The 21971-nt window shown below is 37.9% G+C and overlaps 1 protein-coding gene across 1 annotated transcript in view; it reads right to left on the bottom strand.

Annotated features, from left to right (window-relative positions):
* The window catches only part of LOC143875717 (2-oxoglutarate (2OG) and Fe(II)-dependent oxygenase superfamily protein), a 37995-nt gene extending 20256 nt beyond the window's left edge, over window positions 1–17739 (bottom strand). The window contains exons 1-3 of the mRNA XM_077377318.1: window positions 17157–17739; window positions 16962–17084; window positions 9441–9598 (exon numbers count right to left, since the gene is read on the bottom strand). Of these exons, the coding sequence (XP_077233433.1) occupies window positions 9441–9598; window positions 16962–17084; window positions 17157–17276 (401 nt within the window). The 5' untranslated portion in view covers window positions 17277–17739. The remainder of the gene's footprint in view (window positions 1–9440; window positions 9599–16961; window positions 17085–17156) is intronic.
* Between the last annotated feature and the right edge of the window lie 4232 nt (window positions 17740–21971).

Genomic DNA, 21971 nt, shown 5'->3' with positions numbered 1-21971 from the left:
ATCAAAATGGGGGGATTGGAATATTAAGAAACCTTCGGGAGGGAAGAGATCGAGAGCTTGGAAATCTATTTGTTCTGTCAAGGAAGACTTCGAACAAGGAATACGTTACAATGTGGGTAAAGGAACAAACGTGCGATTCTGGTTGGACCTTGGTGTGGTCAGTCATTGCTAAGCATGGGATTTCCAAGATTATTCATAATTGCCATATCTCCTGAAGCAACGGTTTCAGATTACCTAATCAGAGAAGGTCAGGGAGGCAGAGGCTTTTGGGATATCCGCTTATGCCGGAACCTTAAGGAGGGGGAAATCCAAAACCCACAGAGGCTTCTTTCGATGTTGGAGAATACATATTATTCACGACATAAGGATGATGAGCGAATTTGGATTCCGGCATCCAATGGAGATTTCAGTGCAAAATCTTTCTTTATGACCTTAAATGTTGGACACTGTAGACACCCCATTTTGACCGTGCCATAAACCTTCCAATTTTGTGCAAAACCCCATCAAATGAATGAATTAGGGTCCCAAAATTCACCCTAAGCTAGGGTAGGATCCTACCAAGGTCCCTGCAAAATTTCGTCGAAATCCGAGCGTGTTTGCCTAGCGAACGAGCCGAGAGAGGACCGTAGTGTAAATACGCAGAAGGGGGGTGGATTATCCTGGATGAGGCAGACCCAGAGCCGAATAGGACACGATTCTATTGTGCGCCCATCACTTTTTCCGCCCATAGTGCGCTTATCAAAGATAGTAGTGCTGATATCAACATCCCCTTTGCCTATAAATACCATCTTAAGCCATTAGTTTAGGGGGAATTTTCATTTTCTAAAAATCAAGAGAAAGAGAGAGCAAAATCCCCAAATCTCCAACCCAAACTTCTACTCCGGTCAAGTCTCTTCTTCTCCGGCCGTACTCCGGTCATATTCCGGCAAACCTCTGGCCATGGCCCCTTCTTCTTCTACTATTAGCTTGTGCTCCCTCTATTTCTCCCTTTCATGATCTTAAACCCTAGGTTCAAGAAAAACCCTTAGATTTATAACCATAGCCTCTTCATTTTCTCCTCTATAATCAAGATCTGATTCAATCCTCGCAAGATCCTTTCATTTATTTTTTTTAGAAAAATCAAGAGAGTGATAAATGTAGAGAGAGATCTAGAAATCCTTTTGAAACCCTAACCTCATGTTCATCTTCTCCGGCGAAATCTGCCCGGAATCCGGCAGATCTCCATGAATTCCGGTCACATTCTTCAGCCAGTCACCATTTTCCTTTTTAGTTATTCACGCCGCTATCCGATCTACATTCCTCGGCCCTAATTTTCACCTCCGGCAGTTTTCTTGATATATGCAAGGAGAAGATCTAGAGTTTTCAAAGGGGAATTTTAGAGAGTGTTTCGAACAGATTATAGGGAGGAGCAAGAGCTCCGGCCACTCACCGTTGATCAACTCCGGCACCTCTTGGAAGGAGAAGAAGAAAAGGATCATCGTTTCAAGGTAGATTTTCTGAAAGAACACTACAGAAAAGGTAAGTATCATCATTCAAAAATCTATATATTTTAGATAAGTGCTGGCTTCTATGTGATCTCATGATTTTTGTGTTCTGTAAATTTTCTTAGTTTTTCATTTATAAGATATAAAAGTGCATGTTTATAAATCAAGCTAGAATATGTATTTGAGATAAAAACATATGTATGATCTTCTTCATTTTTTTTAGAAAAGATTTTTTTTAGTGTAAATTCTAGCTTTGAATGTGAAATTGTTATACGGAAAGGTTTTGTTCGTAGAATTTTGTGGTGTCTGTGTGAATCTATGCTTCTTTTGGTTTGTTTAGTTAAAAATAGTTTTGTGACTCATAAAAGTTGGACAGATAGTCATTAAAGAGTTTTAGTCTAATTTAGTTTAATTTGTTTAGTATTCAAAATTTTCATTTGAAATGAAAGTCACTATAGCTTCAATATTCTTTTATGTACTGTCTGCTCTGTGTTCTTTGGTTCAATCTAAGATAATCTGAAAAGGTAAAACTGAATTTGGAGAACTTCTTCATTTGTGTGGTTAACATGTGGCAATTAACCATGAATTTTACCCTATGTCGAATGAGTGAGTTGATATGATTAACTATTGTACTCAACTGGCAATTAGGCCTGGGATGTGTAATGTGCCTTTCTATATCCATTGTGACCATTCCTTGATTATTTGGATTCAGAGAATTCAGATATCATTTTTCTTATATACAAGAATGTTATCATGCCCCATGTCTTGAACCATGATTTCAGCCCCCACACATCTTTGATATTGGTAGCCTCACCTCTTTGATATTGGCAGCCCTCATCTCTTTGGTAATGACACCCCCTTTTCATTTTGATGGTAGCAGCCATTACCTTAATAATGGCAGCCCTCTTTTTCTCTTGATAATGGCCGCCCTCTTCTCCTCTTGATAATGGCAACCTCTTTTCCATTTTGGTAATGACAGCCCTTTTATAGATGTGATTTTGACAGCCATTTTTTTTTCCTTTGATATATTAGCAGCCCTTTAAATAATAAAAGGCAAGGTGAGTACACACAAACATTGGTTTAATGGCTGCACATTGATCCTAGTGGTGACTATTTTTAACTTTAAAAGGTTGTCTTAATCGAAAAATTAAATTTGTAGACAATAAGGCAAGGTTTTGATTAGTTGTGGTAATAATATGTCATGTTGTTAATATCATTGATTTATAGTTGGTACTAGTTATTTTGTAGATCTGTTGTATGAAATTTAATGATGACAATACAATTTGCTAGTCTTTTATTGTTCGAACTGCAAGAAGTGAAATGATAGAGTACCTGTCCTAATGGAGTGGATTGTATACCTTTGTTTCTAGATAGAAAGGTAGTCATTCATGTTTTTAATGGTTATATAAGGTTAGTCATATTCTACAGAGTATAATAATAGTGAAAGACAAGATGATTTAGCTACAATTGCATAGACAGGGTAGTGTTATAACGAAGGCATTATCTATTAGTGCTTGTTGTTGCTCACACAATCATGTAATAATTACACAAGTTCAGTTTGCTGTTTTGTGGAAATGATTATCTAGAAGTTGATTTAAAAATTTCTTTTATAATGATAATTAAGGGATGATTGAATAAAAGACAGGATAAATTAGTGTATCTTTTGAAAATATAATTATTGTGGTGCAATTGTTTCGAAGTGGTATCAGGGAGATAATGCTTGTATTACTATCTTGATAGTGGAGTTATTATGTTCTTTTTCTGCTTATCAGGTTAAATAATTAGTTTACTTACATATCATGTCATTGGTAAGGTTACTGTTTGAATAGATGAGTGGATAATAATATTTGCAAGGGCTTTATTCTAGTGTTATGATGTTGATAGGCATTGATATTTGTACACAGATACACAGATTTAAACTGTTGTGTTTCATATGCCTTTATAGGTTTTAGAGATATCATCCTTACCTGGTTATCTTTATCAGTTATAATGATATTAGTTGGGGGCGATGAAGGCGTTAGCCCAAGCCCATCCTTGGGGGACTTGCTCAGTCCAAATAGCACTCCCCTCTTTAATTTGGAAGACTTGCCTAATCTTTTAGATACCTTTAAATAATTAGATTCTCCTCCTCATTGCGAGGGCAATGAAAGAGTCATCTAGAGCCCTTTCTAAGAGACAAGCTATGTCTCGTATAGAATAGCCATATCCTTTAGAGACAAGTTTTGTCTCCCTAGTGAGTCATGTTTAGGAGACTATCTGAGTCTCATAAGTTGTACCCCCTACTAGTTGAAGACCAACTTGGTCCATTAATTGCCAATTCCATTTATCGTCGCAAGGGCAATGATAAGGATACTTGGAGCCCTCCATAGGAGATACTCAGTGTCTCATTAGAGTTAATTGTTTCCCCCATAGGAGACCGGCTTTGTCTCATTGGTTATAGTTGTTCCCCTTTTTAGAAGACATGCCTTGTCTTATTAGTACTCCTCTCAGAGTTATCAGTTTATGAGTCAGTCTATTAGCATAGGAGTCTGTCCTTAGCTAACAAGTCAGTCTTTCAAGAGTCAGTCCTATCATCATAGGGGTTAGGATTCTGTCCAACCTTTCATCAAGTCATTTGATTTTATCCAATCCTTGCAAGGTATAGGATGTTGTCCAACCCTTGCAGAGTCGTGATTCTGTCCAATCTCCCGCAAAGCATAGGATGTTATCCAACCTTTGCGAGATATCAGGAGTCTGTCCTACCTTTATGATGATAGGATTCTGTCCTCTTGAATAAAAAACATCAAAAACAATTGGAAATTCAAAATCCAAAAACATCTGAAAAACCAAAAGCATTCTCAAAAGTCTCGAGTCATTAGGAGTAGTTAGGAAAGTCAGTTCCGAACTACATTGGCTTGATCCTCTTCCACGAGGTACGTAGTGCAGCTTGGGATCTTTATCCCAGGTCCAGCAAAACCTTTCAAAATAAACATTTCAAACCTTCCAAAAATATAAAAATTCTTCAAAACCCTTTCAAAAAGATCTTCCCCTAGAGTTAGGAGTCTGTCCTAGATGTTTGGGGTGTTTTAGAGTTAGGAGTCTGTCTTGATTGTATTGGTATGATGTGTCTTGTCGTGTGAGTGTCCTTAGAGTTAGGAGGCCTCGAGTCATGGTCGGTTAGACATTTAGTCGAACCGATGACTAAACTAGGAAACATTTAGTTATCCCATGGTTTTTCTTAGGATGCACAGCCTAGTTACACATAAGATGTAGGGCCCACCTGCATTAGCTTAAGGCTAACCAACTTGCATTAGTTAAGGTATATAGAGAGTCCTAAAAATTACAATTCACTTGAACTTAAACAATTGTACAAGAAGCTTTAAAAACTAGTCAGGTTTAGTTGTTTGAGTCTAGGATAGCGGTCTTAGATGGTTAGGCATCGTAGTTTAGAATAGGTCATCGAACTACATTACTTCTGATTCTTCCCGAGGCCGGCATACGTAGAGCAGCCAAAATGGATGGCATCTTGGTCCGAGTCAAGTATCACATTAGAGTTTAGGGTTTGTCGTGTCAAGTCGTGTGTGGAGTCGAGTTGTGTTATGTTGTGTGTTTTGTTGTGTTTTCTTACTTTCATGTACAGACCTTATACCTTTAGCTGTAGCATGCATGTGTTTGCTCACCAGAACTTAGACACCAATTAGGTATGACACTCATAACCTAGCTATTCTTAGGTGACACTTCTCTCATTTATTTGCGTGTGCTTATTATTCATCTCTAAGACATGCATGATTAGATAGACGTCTTCTTGGAGATATATGTTCCCATTTCACATGACTTTCGCCCAAAACTCTTCAAAATCAATAAATAAATAGCATAAGAGACCAAGTGTTTGCACCTTGGGCGGATGAGGTGCTCTTCGGACCTTCCAAATTCGTAACCAGGCACGAACCTTCTTTTATATCTCTGGTTATCCGTTGCAACAGAGCATAGTATGGGATCCAGGGCCTACTTCTTTGGATGGCAACTCTTCTTTGTTTAAGGTACGTCTCGAATCCGGGCTAGTCCCCGAATTGAGAGGTATCTCACTTTACATCGCCACTCATGCTGTGAGATGCATTCTTTTTTAGAGTTCCTTGGTAGAGCTCTCCTTCACGTGGATGATCTAGAGACTTCCAGGGGCTTGTCCCCCTCCTGTCTAGGATCGGGGTCCACAGACAACCATCCCCAATTAGGTGGATCTGGAAATCTTTAGCACCCCCAAGGGTGGTTGCTTTTGGGTGGACGATGATCCATAGGAAAATAAATACCTGTGACCACCTGAAGAAAAGACAATTCAGCCTAGCTAGTATGTGCATCCTCTGTCAACAACACGAGGAAACGTTGGATCATCTCATGCCGCATTGCCCATATTCATACCAGCTATGGGTAAGAGCAATTGCAGCTTTGTGTATTTCTTGGGTATCTTCCGAATCTATCAGCACCCTGTACCTTGGATGGTGTTCTGGCCCTTTCAGTGTCACAAGTCGAATGCTTTGGGCGACCTTCCCCTACGCTATAACTTGGAATATCTGGAAGGAGAGGAACAGACGCATCTTTGAAGAAAAAAGTAGAAGTTGCAGTCGCCTGGCATCGGACATAAAAGTGGAATTGGTCTCATGGACAAAGTCAAAGAGGCAAAATCCGTATGGGATGGGTGATCTTATAAGGAACTGGTGGTCGGTTATATGGGACAAAACTATCAGAACCAAGCATAAACCTACATGGACTCCACCACCAAATGGGTGGCTGAAACTCAATTTCGATGGATGCTCCCTTGGCAATCCAGGGAAGGCGGGTAGTGGGGGAATCATTAGAAATTCTTCCGCTTCAACGATTATGACATATTCTGCACCAGCTGGTATTTGTGATGCCAACGAGGCGAAAATCAGAGCTCTACTCTTCGTATTGCGGTGGGCATTTGAGAATAACTAGCGACCCCTAATTGTGAAAGGCGACTCCACAAATGCTGTGGCCTGGGCCTCTGGCCTCTGGCCTCTCAAAGGGACCTTGGAAGGTACAGGAAGTGGTTGTAGAAATATTGGATCTGATAAGGGTACTCTATCCGAGAATTGAACATCGAAGACGATCTGCAAATGAGGTGGCCGACAGCCTAGCTAAGTCTGGAGCCGAAAGGAACGACTCAAAAATAGTCTCATGTCTGTAATAATCCTTACTGCATAAGAAAGGATTGAGTATTTTGGATTATTAACTTGTCACTACTACTTTCTTCTTCTGTGTATTGGTTTTGGGTATGCTAGGGCCTCTATCTAATATTTTGTAAAGCAGGTTGGGACTCCTGGCCCTGAATGCTAATTTGATATTAATGGAATGCGTCAGTTTTCAAAAAAAAAAAAAACAGTCCCAATTGAGATGATGAGGCACAAGAAAGGAATATGCAATTGCTACATTTTAAAATCTAGCCTTACAACTCTAACTGCATATGGTCTCTAATCAAGAGCTGTAGTAGCCATCCCTTCGGTAATCTATCTTCCGTCCACATTTGCCTCTCTCCGTAAGTGATTCAACTGCGCCTAAAAGCCTTCTAATCTAGCCAATAATTCTTCAAAGTTCAAACACATCTGTAAGACTCCATGGGAAGCCAAGACATGATTTGATCCAAGGTTTTAAATCTCGGTTTCGGTTTCGGTACAAAATTTCGGACAAAATCTTGTAAAAATTTCACCGAAATTTCACCGAAACGTTTCACCGAAATTTAACCGAAACGAAACGTTTCGGCCGAAATTTCCGAAACGTTTCGACGAAGTTTGGTACTTTTCCCACTCACTGTGAATTTCGTTTTGTTTTCCACCGAAACCGAAATATTTCGGTCGAAACGAAACATTTCGGCCGAAATTTAAAACCATGATTTGATCCACCTGATGATGTTTAATGAATCTCATCAAAATCAGCGATTTTTTTAGGGAAAACTCACTCTAGATGCAACCGATGGCATTGTGCGAGTTCCATTAATAAAAAGCACTTTATGAAGCAACTTATTCAAGTTCCAAAACCACCATACAACAATTTAGATTCAACTAAAGAAACTATTACTCCTTTAACCCATGCATATTTAGGAAGGAATGAAGTTTCATCAATTTGCACAAAACTCAAACTAGTTACTAGCCATTCCATGGGTTTTGATTTTGATATCCAGATTCAATTTGAACTAATTTTTAAAAACTCGCAAATTCAATGATTGGACTCACCCAAGTTGACTCAGTTTTGGCCTGTCGAGTTAATCAAAAACACATTTGACATGCCCGTATGAACATGGTTTTTCCTTGGTGAGTTGTTGACCAAGTATGGGCTAAAATGCACCTGTTTTAAAGTGAAGAATGATAGGCCCATTGGAAACAAAATAAAGAACTTAAAAGAGTCTTGCTAACATGCACCTCACTTTGTTGAGGCTTATGTTAGCAAGAGGGAAACAAAGAAATAAGGAAAATGAGATAATTCGTGTGATTAAGAGAAGGAACCCCTAGGCAACCTAATGGTGAAGTCCTTGGGTGGAGCAAAGTGATCTGAGTTTTTTTTAAGAATAAAGAAAGGAAGTGAAGGAAAGGAATAATACGTGAAAAATATGGAATAAAAGGTACGGAGGAGAAGAAGAGCTAGTGGTTTTGGTTTTCAAGGACATTGAAAGGGAAGAAAGGAATATCTTTAAGAAAGATGAATGTAATGAAGATTGCTTGTTAATATTGATCTAGATTGGCCTGCTATGATACCATGTAAAGAATACGAGCATAAGATATAGTGAAGAAGGTTAGTGAGGTGAGGGATAGATTTCGGTTAGTGCATAGTTCCCTTCCACAACGAGGGTTGGATTAAGCTGAATTTTGATGGTAGTAGTAAAATTCTTCGTGGAAATAACTCTGCAAATAACTCTGCCCCTCGAAAGGCGAGCATAGGTGGGGAGGGTTCTCTGACCCTTATTGCATAATTATTCTATCTTTCTGATGCGGCAGAAGTTATTTTCTCAACTAAGAGTCACTAAGTTGTGGATCGAAGGTGATTTCCCTTAACACGGTTCGGTAGCTCAAGGATGTCTAGCCCATCTTAAAGAAAAGGGGGGAATTACTAGGATCTCTAACCCATCTTACAGAAAAGGCCCAATTACTGAAAGTGGAACAATAGACACGGCAAGATATCTGAAATTATCTAGAAAAGTGAATCACAGAAAGAACTTGGGCCCTATTTGTTTTAGATTATGAGAATCGATTTGGAGTTCAAAACTCATTATTGGACGCAAAATTGAGTCCAAAACTGATCATTGGTCTCGAAATTAAATTCAATTTTGAGTCCAATAATCAGGTTTGGACTCAAAATCGATTCTCAAAATCCAAAATGAACAAAGCCTAAGAGAATTGATACACTTTGATAAATAGCAAGAAAAATGAAGGTATGCTCTTCTTCCAAATGATAAAAGGTTTAGCACTAATTATTAAATTCTTTAAGTTCACTGAAGATGGCAAATCAGCAAAGAAAACAAAAAGGAGAATTAGAATAACAAAATCTAGGTATCAAGTATTAAATCCAAAAGTATGCGAGAGTACTCCCAGATTTCCAGGCAATTTTGATGACCACTAAAAGAACTGCTATCAATGGTTTTCACTTTGCATAAATTTTGTTCACTTGATATCTTCTAGAAACCATCCAATCCATATTAATTTGCATTCAACAAATGTAGGTATTATTCCTCTCAGAGAATGCAGCATTATGTGAAAATCAACTTTGCTTCATAACAACAATGTACAAGGTTAATCTCTTTCTCCCCAGGGAAGAAGCATCATCCTCCCCTTCAATGACAAATTGGATGGAACCTATACCTGACATGTCAGACTTTTCCCTTCACTTGGGCAAATCAATGGGACAAAGGATGTTCCTTCCTCACTTAGCATATGATATAGCATGCCCTAAAAATATAGATAAAAAAATTACCTTGTTCTTGTTCCCTTGGTGTTCTCATCAGTTTCTCCCTTCCGCAAAGCCAATGTCGAGGGTTTAAGGCTTGTCTTTGCAATTTTAATGATGCTTTGGCATTGTTCTGGAGTTGCAAATTTAGGAAAATATAGTGCACGAGGTTTCCAGCTCAAAACCTGTTTTCAAACATTATAATAGACAAAAATGAGAAGAAAAAATAATCCATTGAATTGGCCACAGAGAAGAACTTAATCCAAACTTGTTACTAGACAGATTGAATATGTTGTACAACAAGGGACTACAATCCTGCATTAAGAAAAATTTAATCTCAACTTAATTTCTATAAATCATTTCAAATTCTCAATGGAAGAACGCAAGTACGCAAAATAATTATAAAGAGTGTAAGAAGCAACAAGCTTTCTTGTAATGGATTTATAGTTAACTAGTTTGTAAATTTTGAGTCTAAATCACGAGCAAGTTCACCTAATAAAGGATTGGAGTGGTTCGGTCCATTCAAAGATAAGTTTACTAAGAGCAAAGTTCAGTGAACCAAATTCTCTCTTCGTTTGCGTGTGCTCTCATGCTTAGGTCCCCAAAATTTTTAACACAAGCTCTGTATGGTGATGGTGGCTTATATATATATATATATATATATATATATATAAAGAGAGAGAGAGAGAGAGAGAGTAAAGTGTTTCTGAGCTCGAGCATCAAAAACTGATGTGGGCCACATTTTTGGGGTGATCCAAAGCATTCATTCGAAAGGCCCTTACATGGATAGGGTGCGTACAAAAAATCAAGTCCATATGATCATCCTAACCCATCAAAAAGTGGAGGGAAAAATGGACTGATATTGTTTCTCCACAGATCTGCCCATTTTTTTCCCTCCACAAATGGAAGGGTTAGGATGATCCTATGGACCTGATTTTTTGTAGGCACCCTATCCATGTAAGGGCCTTTCAAATGAATGCTTTGAATCACCCCAAAAATGTGTGGCCACATGAGTTTTTGAGCTCGAGCTCAGAAACACTTTCCTCATATATATATATATATATATATATATATATATATATATATATATATATATATATATATATATATATATATAGAGAGAGAGAGAGAGAGAGAAGTATAGCTACACGTACGGGTAGCTAACTTTGCTACTCCGTCTGCTTAAAATACAGTGGGGCCCACATTGTTTCGGTGATGCAAACCATTCATTTGATGGGCCCTCACATAGATAGGGTGTGCCCAAAAAATCAGCTCCATAGGATCATCCCAACCCTACGATTTGTGGAGGCAAAAATGGACGTGTAAGGAGGCAAAAATGGACGTTTAAAAACCTTCACAAATCTGTCCATTTTTGCCTCCACAGTTTGAACGGTTAGGTTGATCCAATGGAGCTGATTTTTAGGGCACACCCTATCAATGTGAGGGCCTATCAAATGAATGGTTTGGATCACCCAAACAACGTGGGCCCATTGTATTTTAAGCCGACGGAGTAGCTAAGTTAGCTACCTGTACATGTAGCTACACTTTCCTCATATATATAAATATATATATATAGGGCAATGATATTTTCACTCCCCCTGCAATAAGCATCCGCTCCCCTTTTGACGTGATTTGACGTCAAAAAGCGTTAAAGTTGCCACTGTTCACGTTGTAAGGGGTGCGAATGCGTACGGCAGGGGGAGTGAAAATATCATCGCCCTATATATATATATATATATATATATATATATATATATATATATATATATATATATATATAGAGAGAGAGAGAGAGAGAGAGAGAGGAAAGTGTTCCTAAGCTATAGCTTAGATAAGCTTATCTAAGCTATAGCTCAAAAACACATGTGGCTCCACATTTTTTTGGGGATCCAAAGCATTCATTTGGAAGGCCCTTCCATGGATAGGGTGTGTACCAAAAATTCAGCCCTATAGGATCATCCTAACTCTGCCATCTGTTGAGGGAAAAAATGGGCAGAAAGATGGACACACAGTGTCTGTCCATTTTCCACTCCACCTTTGATTGGGTTAGGATGATCCTATAGGATTGATTTTTGGTACACACCCTATCCATGGAAGGGCCTTCCAAATGAATGCTTTGGATCCCCCAAAAAATGTGGGGCCACATGTGTTTTTGAGCTATAGCTTAGATAAGCTATAGCTTAGGAATACTTTCGTCATATATGTGTGTGTGTAGCTTAGGAATACTTTCCTCAATATGTGTGTGTGTGTGTGTGTGTGCGCGCGCGCGTGCTTCATTAAGAAAGCAAAAGGTACAATAAGAAGATCGAGATGGTCTCAAAGGAAAATCACAAAATGAAACTCAGATAGGCTATTCAAACAATTGCTTCCAGAGGATAGGAATAAAAAAGATAGTCTCTTAAAACCCCCTCCAGACTAACTCATCCGCCATCTCATTGACTGATTATATAACATGATAAAACAAAACTTCATAGCCCCTTATGCAAAGGACTCAACCACTCCACAAATCTCCAAGGAAAGACCTCCTTGGATTGCATTCATCTAATCACATTCCTCTAATCTCCCTCCATGATCAAAGATTCAAAGGATCAATCTTTCACTCGAACCTTAGTCGGATGCCTCATCAAGCAGGATGACCTCGGCCTAATTGGAGTCCTTGCAACCAATAGGATCCGAATAGGCCAATCCCAGCCAAACTCGAGTTCCCAACACTAGAACCATCAAAATGCCGCTTAATGGAACTAGGGGGATTGGAAATCCTCCCGAAGAACATTGAAGCAATAGATGTCCCATGAACTCCTAAGCTCATCACTAGGAATACCAACAAATAGCTTGTTCACCACCCTGGATTATAAAGCTAAAACATAAACTACGGAGAACGCTCACTGGTTTTCCCTAGTGTTCAGCTCTTTCCCGATCATCCTAAAGATGACAGAGAAACACAGATTCAAAAGAAGCTTACCACAAGCGGTTCAATTTGTTTTTTGGACAGATATTTTTTATCAAAAATCAGATCTATCTGAAAAATAGGTTTTTGAAAATTTGAAAACCTACAGAAAACTTTAATTGGAGAGGACACTTTGATCAACTATTGGATTTGTCTGATATTTAGATACATCCTTTCTCTCATCATCCTCGATCCCACAACCAATTTTTAGACTGGTCCAACAGTCAGATCTCTACTGATTACTGGGGCCAGTTTTTACTTTAGTAACTTTTTTCTTGATCTAAAAATTTATTTTTAGATTCTTTGATTATTTTTGTTTTCTTAATCCTATTCTTGATTCTTGAGCCATAGATTTCCCATTCAAGGGCCCTAAACCAAACTTAAAACGTTAGAAAAAAAATGGTCTCATTCCCTTTGTTCTACAATTTTCCCCAAAGTTGTCATACACCATCAAATCCTTCTATTGTCATTGTATTGGGTTTATTTGCATTCATTTTTGTGTTTCTTTTATTTCCAAAAGGCGTTTCTTCTACTTTCAAAGGATGTTTTTCTCACGAAGGCGAGGCTTGGAAGTGAAGGAGTATTTGCTTTTCTTCAAAACGGTGTATATTCAAAAGTGATATCCAACATACACCACACATACTACATTTTAGATTTTATTTGCATTTGTTCTAATTCATGTTAGTTTGTACTTAATTTTTCTTTCTAATTTCAATTAAATTAAAAAGAACAAGACAAGTACGGGACCTTTCGGAGGAGGCACATCTATTGGTTTTGCTCCCACGAGAAACGATGACCTAGTATGGGCTTATGGCACACTGGTGTCTGGCCAACAGAATAAAAAAATGTGCATATTTTGTAATAAAAGTATATCGGATGGAGATATTACCTGATTAAAAGATCATCTAGCAGTGTATTAGGGCAAAGTGACGGCATGTAAGAAGTTCTCATCAGATGTAAACGGAGAGTTCTGACTTTTGAAACTTTAAGAGGAATACAAAAGAGAAAAAAAATATTATTATGGCGGAGGTAAGTAATCCATATGGACCACAAGAAATTGAAGAACGTGAAGGGAATGACGATGAGGATAATGATATTGGTACTAGTGATATTGGCATTACTAGCCTCCCAATAGCTAGATTGGGGGATAAGGGAAAATAAATTGAAGAAGGGACGAGGAATGAAGGAATGGGCCCCATCTAGTAGTTAGAAAGTTAAATAGGGAGTGATTTATAATGTTTTAAACCAGTAGGGGTATTTGATGTTCGAGTATATGCCGCAAAAGCCAGTACATTTTATATTTCTTGTCATTTGTGTATCAATAAAAGTATTATTTCGTGACATTTATTGAGTATTATTTAATCGAATGTGTGTGATGTGCTTATTATCCAACACATATTCATCCTTAGGTAGCAAAGTAGAAAAAACATGCTCAGAGATTCACAGATCCTAGGGAGCAAGAAGATATGATACACCAGTTCTTTGCAGAACTTAAAAATTTCTGATTGGGGTCGAGATTTGATATCCCCTCCTATATACAACCAACACCAGTCTTGCCTACATGCATGTGCCGTGAGGTGGCTTATCTCAGTCATCTGGGTAGTGGACCCTAAGTAAGATGAGTGGGTGCGGCGATTGGATCGCGCATTGAACAGGATCACATTAGAATTGCCCGTGGACAAGAGTAAGTAAGGTTATTCTACCAGACAGGACCCTTTGCATGTCCTTTGACTTGAGGGGTCATATTGGCCTGTGGGCCCATTCTAGGATTTTGGTCTTACACTGGTTCTTCTGAGGATCACATTAAGGTAGTATTGGATCTCAGGACAAACCCACGAGGCTAAAAGGGACACCCAACATGGAATTCTCCACCCGCATTTATTAGATTGCACAGACGAATTGGATCCATTGCATTGGATGCAAGGGAAAGATATACATAGTCTTTCCGTAAATACACCACGAGGACATGTATGGTATATTACTTTAGTTAAGTGTTAACTAAAGGGGTAATTTGAGAATTTCGAATTATTAAGGTTGGAGCTTTTATGCCACTGGATGAGGTATTTAATTATTGAATGAAGGGATTTTATTTTAAATACTAAATATGAAAGATAAAAAAGAGAAAACATTTTTGGGGTTATTTAATGGGGTGGGCCCCACCGAAATTCGTCCATTACACTTTCGTATTTTTTACTATTGTATTTAAAAATAAAGAGAGAAAATAGGAAAGCTAGAGAGATAGAGAAATAATACAAGTTTGGTTTTGAATCAAACTCAAGTTGATAAATAAAACAAGAGATTTTTTAGAGGAGAAAAAATGTCCCACAGCTGTGGAATTTTTGTCTAACTCAAATTCTCATTGTATTTAGATTCTTTATAAAACTAGTTTTCAATAAAACTAGTTTTCAAAATTGATAAGAATTGTAAGAGACTTTTTAGGAATTTTGAAAAACTGAAACACCGCACATTATATTTGATATATCGGACGTTTTTTATCAAGAGAATACTGGAAAAATTTGTCTCCCGCACTCTTGCAAAAATCGTCCTCTCTCTCTCTCTCTCTCTCTCTCTCTCTCTCTCTCTCTCTCTCTCTCTCTCTCTCTCTCTCTCTCTCTCTCTCAGATTCTATCGTCTAGTTTTTGAAGTACAAAAACAAAGCTCCATTAGAAATTCGAGCTTTCCATTAGGGTACTGATTTAGATCAATATCTAAATTAGAAGAAAAGTTCTTCTCTTTCCTTTTGAGCAATTTAAAGGAATCCATCGGTTCAACTTGCGAGGTTGCGCCGTTGAGAACGATCGTGGCCGTTCGAGGAGTAGATCAAGCAGAAGATCAAATAATTTCCTGCAGTATCTTAGGTATAAAATCTTCACTTTGTATTTATTTTAATCACCATGAGATCATCTAAAACCCTGGGTTCTTAACGGGCAAGATTGATCAAAAAAATTTATTCTATGCGATTTCTAGTTCTGTTGCGTATAGCGATCTTGCCCGGGGGGTAAAACCCTTCTAACAGTTGAGTTTCTTTCTTTTTAAATCACTTAAGTCACATAAATGAGTTTTGAAATAAGATAGGGCTAATCAATTCCCACAACTTTTTAAGCTGGGGAAGGATTATTTTTGTAGGAAAGGGATAAGTTTTCATTTTAGTGAGTTTTTGACGGGGGGGAATCCTCTAGAGTTTACGGTATGTGATTTGAGGGCCCACTTAGGTTGAGTATAACTCTGTCGAAGTCCTTTTGTGATTCTATATATGTAGGCCTTAAACCATCGTTTTGGATATATTATGTATATGAATGAAGAAAGCTTGCTTGCACAACCTTGTAAGAGCTTTTCCTCTCCAGTTGATCTTGAAGTGATTTATTGATCTCCTATGAGTTTGAAGCCATCAGATCCAACGGTGTGATGTCCTGGAGTTCTATCTCTTCTCTTCTTTCAATCTATTGAGATAATATCAACATACTTTTCTCTTTCTTTACTCGTTCGAATTTGAAGAACTCCTCTGTTTCTTGCGATTTTGATTTCTAAAGTTCCCTTGGATTGTTGAGTTTTACTTTTACTATAACCATCTTGAGGATCATATTGAACGAATATGAGCTTAAATATGATGGTCGGATTGACTTAAACTTAACCATCAGATTTAGTGATTGATTTGATCACAAGATCCAATTGTCATATTGGAGTAATTTTACCGTGGATCATTGTGGTTTAACTAGATCTAAGATTTAAGGGTTAGATCTAGTTCTAGTTTTGGGAAGATCGTTCAAATCCTAGATTGGCTAGAAAAGAGTTAGTTTTAACTAGGCAAAGGGTAGAGGAAACCTCTCTCCTAGCTTTGCATCAGTTTGGTAAGATGATATTATTCTAATAAAGATTGCATTCATTGCTATGTTTCATTCTAAGCAGGATGATCACCACTTGTATTCTCCTTTCTTCTTCTCTGCCTAAAAGTTAAAAACTCTCTCCTTTCTTCTTCTCAGGCTAAAACCCTCCCTCCCTCTCCCTAAATTGTCTCAACCCTCTCTGTCTGTATTGGGATTTTTTCTGTTTTCTTTTCATCTCTCTCTTTCGAATTTTATTAACTCGTTTATTGCGTTTAGCAATTTCCCATCAACATTGTCCTGCATCAACTCGACCAATTTCCTAACTAATGGCAAGTTTTGAACCTTCATGTGAAGTGAAAAATGGAAAAATAGGGAAGACTCCAGAAGACCACTTCTCTCAATTTCTTCAAATCCTAAATACACTATGGCTTCAATAACTCTTATAAAAAACAGTCAAGTAGAGTGCTTACCTCCTCACAAATTCAATTACCCTATGTATCTCATAAAAATTTCATCATCAAATCCCCATTTCACTTCCATTTGATGCATCTTCACTTTACCTCCTAAAAAAATTCAATTGCCCTAAATATCTCATAAAAAATTCTTCATCAAATCCCCATCTCACATCCATTTGATGCATATTGACTTTAAATACATATAAAATAGAAAACATCATTCAACCAATTGTTCAAACAGTCTGACATCTATGACCTGATGGTAATTCGAATTCATGCCATCAATGTTCAGCAAAGAAGCTCAACGAAAGAAATCTAGAACCTGAAAGGGTATCTCGGTGACCAAAGAGTCTCCTGTCTTCCCATGATGCATCGCTAAGACTGACTCTCCACCTTCGTCCACCCCTTCAAGTAGTCTCTGCCGAGGAGTGCTGACAGAGATATCCTACAAAAGCTTGAATCGATCAGAGAATGAATCTAGAAATGGATGGATGGATGGATGATGATGAAGGTATACCTGAAAGAGGAGCATGGATCCGAAGAGTCCAGCGAGGAAAAAAAGGCTGCAGAAGAGGAAGACAGCCGGAAGCCCTAGCTTTATTCCAAGGCTCAAAGAGCCTTTACTTTTGCCTTTCATCGGTAGAGATTCAGATTAAAATCTAGATCTTCTATTCTAATTCTATGGTAGCTACTGATTTTCTTTCTCTCTTTTACAGAAGAATTGACAAGTTTCCTTCTACTTCTGATGTTTCTGCTTTGAAGAAGAATTGAGAAGTCTTGTGTTTCTTATTCTTCTTCTCTTCTCTAGATTTTTTTTGGTTGATCTTCGAAGTAGTGCGAAAAGACTATTTTTAGACTTGACCATCAAACGGCGGGAACCGGCCTTCGATTTGCTTTCTTAGTTTCTTATGCTCATGCGGTCAATACCTGCTAAATTTTGTCACCATACTACCTCTCTCCACAACCCAAATCAATTCTCGTGATCTTTTGGTATTCCCAAAATACCCCACTTTTCCGATTGGATGTTCTCTATAGATCCGAGGGTTAGGATCATCATGTGGAAATGATATTTGGGCCTTTGAAATAGAAGGTTTGGATCATCGGGTTGTACCTTACTTCTTCTTCTTTTTTTTTTTGAAAAATACTGGTTCATTCGGCCACATATCATGTGATATCTCTTATTACACAACCACCTCTCTTTCTTGGTAGTTGAACTTTTATTATGACAAAAGACCCATCTATGTTTAAGCCCCAATATTCTCAAAAGACCAGAGGAGTTTATTAGTTTAGATTCAATATCCTCACAAGACTAAAAAAACCGTTACTTTTGGGAGAATGTAGTAGTTTCTCCATTTAAACCATGATCAGTTTCATTATTTAGTGCAAACCAAGGTTTCAAATTTCGGTTTCGGTACCGGTTTCGGACCGTGAAATTTCAAAATTTCGGTCGAAATCTGGTACTTGCCCGAAAATAATATTTTATTCAATATTAAATTTCGGTTGAAATTACCAAAATTTCGGTGAAATATTAAATTAATATTAAAAAAACATTTTTTGGGTCAAATTTTGGAAAAGCCGAAATTTCGACCAAAATTCCGAAATTTCGGTCAAAATAAATGACCTTTTCGGTTCTGATGTATTTCGGTGTCGGTCTCCACCGAAATTTCGGATTTCGGTTGAAATTTAAAACCATGGTGCAAACTCTCACCAGTAATTACTTCATCCTGAGTGTAACTAGAGGGGTTTATTAGTTTTCGAAGTTGTTACTAAAATCTGCTGCGAAGTGAATTTTAAACGCCCTCCTAAATTATTGGCGGATCTTCATGTTCTTGGATTTATTTTCGGTGTATTTTATGTTTTCTTACATGTCATGGACTGTTAGAATATGTTTACAGCTGTTGTTGTAGATTAAAAAAAAAATTACACTAATAAAGTGGCATGTGGAGAAGTACGTAAACACCATCTATACCCCTTTCATGATCAAAGTGATTTCAGAAATAGTGGAACAGTGGGGTTGAGTTTCTCGACCCTTTGTCTTAGGATTAGTTAATTCTATTTCTTGATGGGGGCAGGGAAAGGGTATATAACTGAGTGCTTGAGAGAATGAAATGTCCGCAACGCAACCTAACCACCATCGAAATACTTAAGTTGGGTTGCGAATGAAACCCGAACATTTCGTTTCTGAACAGAAACACCACTTTCAATTAGTCTTCGATCGATTATATATTAATCAATTCTGAACCAACAATTGGGATAAGCACGAAAATTAAAGCTTCTATAAATACAGATACACCCAATACATCGAAACTTATTGCCCATGGATAAAGAAAGACTATTTCAACATCAAAAACATTTTCTTCTGTCTGAAGAAATGATTCATCGAAATAATGAGTCACACGTTCCATTGATATGGACACATTTGAGATCACCAAATGCTTGGGAGTTCCTCTATTCAATCATTTTCCTTCTTCTTGTTGCTGGATAAATCGAAAGTTCAAAACGATTGGGACTTTTTCAAAGATTGGATGCAGTTACTAATTCATGATCTGGCATGTACAGAATGAAAACTTCATTATCGATTCTACGAGAATTTTTATTAAAGAGTTTTATTTGAGGCCCTGAAAGAAGAAGGAGGGCTGGAATGCCAACAAACGTCTATTATCTTATTCACCCAACCCGATAGTACCCATTTTGGGAACATCCCGTACCAAAGTCACTGGGTAGGTAGTGGTTGTGGTCGATTCGATAGAAAGGAGTAGTTTGTATTTTTCGTTGGGAATTTTTTGGAATAAATCGTCGGATCTTCATTCGATTCATTATGAGATGGAAATCACAAATATTGAGATGTATAGGGATACAATCTCATGCATAACACTTTTAGGTGACATTAAAAATGTTTATGGTTGTGCCAGAGACTATTGTCATCATTTATTATAAATTGTCTAATGTAGAGTTGGCAAACTCAATCGAGGTTATTTTTTGTGATTCCCAAGTGTTAGGGAATATTGGGATTTGCTAGGGTCCATTGCAGAAGGCATTTCATGGCTGGTCTGTTTTATGTCAGACCAGCCACCGCGTGAATGGAGACAATAGCTTTTGTCTCCATGCACGAGGTGGCTGGTCTGACATGCGACAGACCAGCCGCAAAATGCCTTTTGCGATGGACGCTAGCAATTCCTGGAAATATTTGATGTTAGGAAGAGTAGGGAGAGTAAGATATACGATACTCAAGATGGTATTGGTGGTGATACTAATGATGAAAGACTCACAGTGGTAGTTATGTGTCACACAAGGATGATGAAAATGATGACATTGGTGTAGATACGTCTGCCAATGATGATTGATACGGTCCTCAGACTCATGAAGATGAGGTGAGGGATATTTTGTGTATTTTAATTTTATCGTTTTTATGTGACCTTGATATGTTGTATTGTGGTAAGTGTCATGTGTCCCTCTTTTAAAGAGAGAACCTCAGGTATGTCTTGTGTCATTTTCTTTCTTTAAAGAGAGTGTCAAGTAGCTACCCAAGCAGTTATGCCCTACAGAAACCTCCATTTTTCCATGTGTCATTTTTCTTTTAAAGAGAGTCTTAAATAGTTATGTAACTACCAGAACCATCCATCAGCCTTATATATTTTAGAATGATGATAGAATGAAATAAAGGTTAGAGATTTCGCTCTTGGTAGAGGTGATTTCCATTATTCTTAGACATGAGGGTGATGCTCATGTTTGTGTGATGCCGACTAGTTAGTAGTGTCACGCCCTTAACTTCTATTTGCCTTCTCTTCAATTATACTATCTTTTCTGAACCCAATCTATTCATTCCATTTTGTTGTTTAAATTTCATGCACTTTTGATCGAGTGGATTGTTGATTTCATGCAATGATTTTCAATCTATTAATCATAGCCGTTGATCTAACGGTCAGATCTCCTAAAATTTAAGAGTTTTAAGACTATTCTACCAAACATAATGAAAATTTAACCCGATCCAATGGTCAGGTTGTGATCTATGATCGGTTTCAAATCCAAAAATTGAAAATCCTCCTGATTGAAAAACTACATAGAATTGGTTTGCATCTACTTCAGTAGTAAAATCCAATTCCCAAACCCCCTTAATTGTCGAGCATTTCATTCTCTAGAAATGTCCTGCATCAGTCGTGTATCAGAGCACAACACAAGTTCCACATATTGTGGTAGGATTTCTACAACGTGGCATGACATCTGTGTGAACAGTCCAAAATAGATTTTTAACTCTATAAACAATCCAAAAGTGATCTTGAGATTGTTCACTGTATGAGCAATCACAGTACGAGCACTGCTACTGCTCGGGTAGAGCTTTCACAGTAACAAAACTGATCCCTGATCCCTTGGGTAAGTGCGAAAAATGCAGTGGCTAGTAGGCTCTTCCCTAACAGCCACTTTCTGGGTTCCAGGTGCACTACGTGGACATGATTAGGTAGCTCTAATCTGCCTATAGATCAGTAGTGTTGCTCATTGCCATTGACCCCACCTTGATCGGATGATCCTAGCCATTTGATCTATCAAGCCTTGTTTATATTCCACCAAGAAAAGCTAAATCATTGATTTTTGTAAGACAGTCTTATTGAAGAGATGCCAATCCAGCATCCGAGAGAGGGCCAATTCTGTGAGTACCACCAGGGTCCCGGGCACCTCACTGATCGTTGCATGGCCCTAAAGCACAAAATCCAAAAACTTGTTAGAGGATGGTGATCTTGTTTTACCTAAGCCTAATGTTACCAGAAACCCTTAGACCACATGGGCCGCCTCATGATGATCAACAAGATCAACGGTTCCAGTTACAATCCATCTATCCACCCAAAGATCGATGCTTAGAAATTGATCCTGACAATACCATCACCATAGTTGCACTCAATTTCTTATGTTAATGTGTTCAATACCCCTATTTGGGTGTCCATGTCAAGTGCCTAAAAAAAGACCCAAAAGAGAGTTTTACTCCAAATAAAAAGTTAATAAAATATCAGGGATTGCCTAGACAAACACTTGTGCAGGAGAGAACAGCTATAAGCTAACAACAGCACATATTGGATGATCTTAACCATCCAATTGAAGGACATCTGCCAACTGAAATAGACGGTTAGGATCATTTGGTCTTTATTCCACGGAAACATGAGTGGAACACGCAAAGCAGCGTGCAAGAAGTAAGGTTCCACGTGGCACGAGCTGCTCTCCACTCCCCTGCTCAAAGCCACAAAAAAAGAAATAAAATAAAATGTTCCAAACATTTGGGATAATACAACTAATAAAAAAGACTAGTTTCCTAATATTTCCCTCCACGTAAAAAATGCATGGT

This window comes from Tasmannia lanceolata, unplaced genomic scaffold (assembly GCF_043159265.1).
Source record: "Tasmannia lanceolata isolate RefF3 unplaced genomic scaffold, GAP_Taslan_0.1 ptg000004l, whole genome shotgun sequence".
Lineage (NCBI taxonomy): Eukaryota > Viridiplantae > Streptophyta > Magnoliopsida > Canellales > Winteraceae > Tasmannia > Tasmannia lanceolata.
This window is presented reverse-complemented; position numbering and strand designations above follow the sequence as displayed.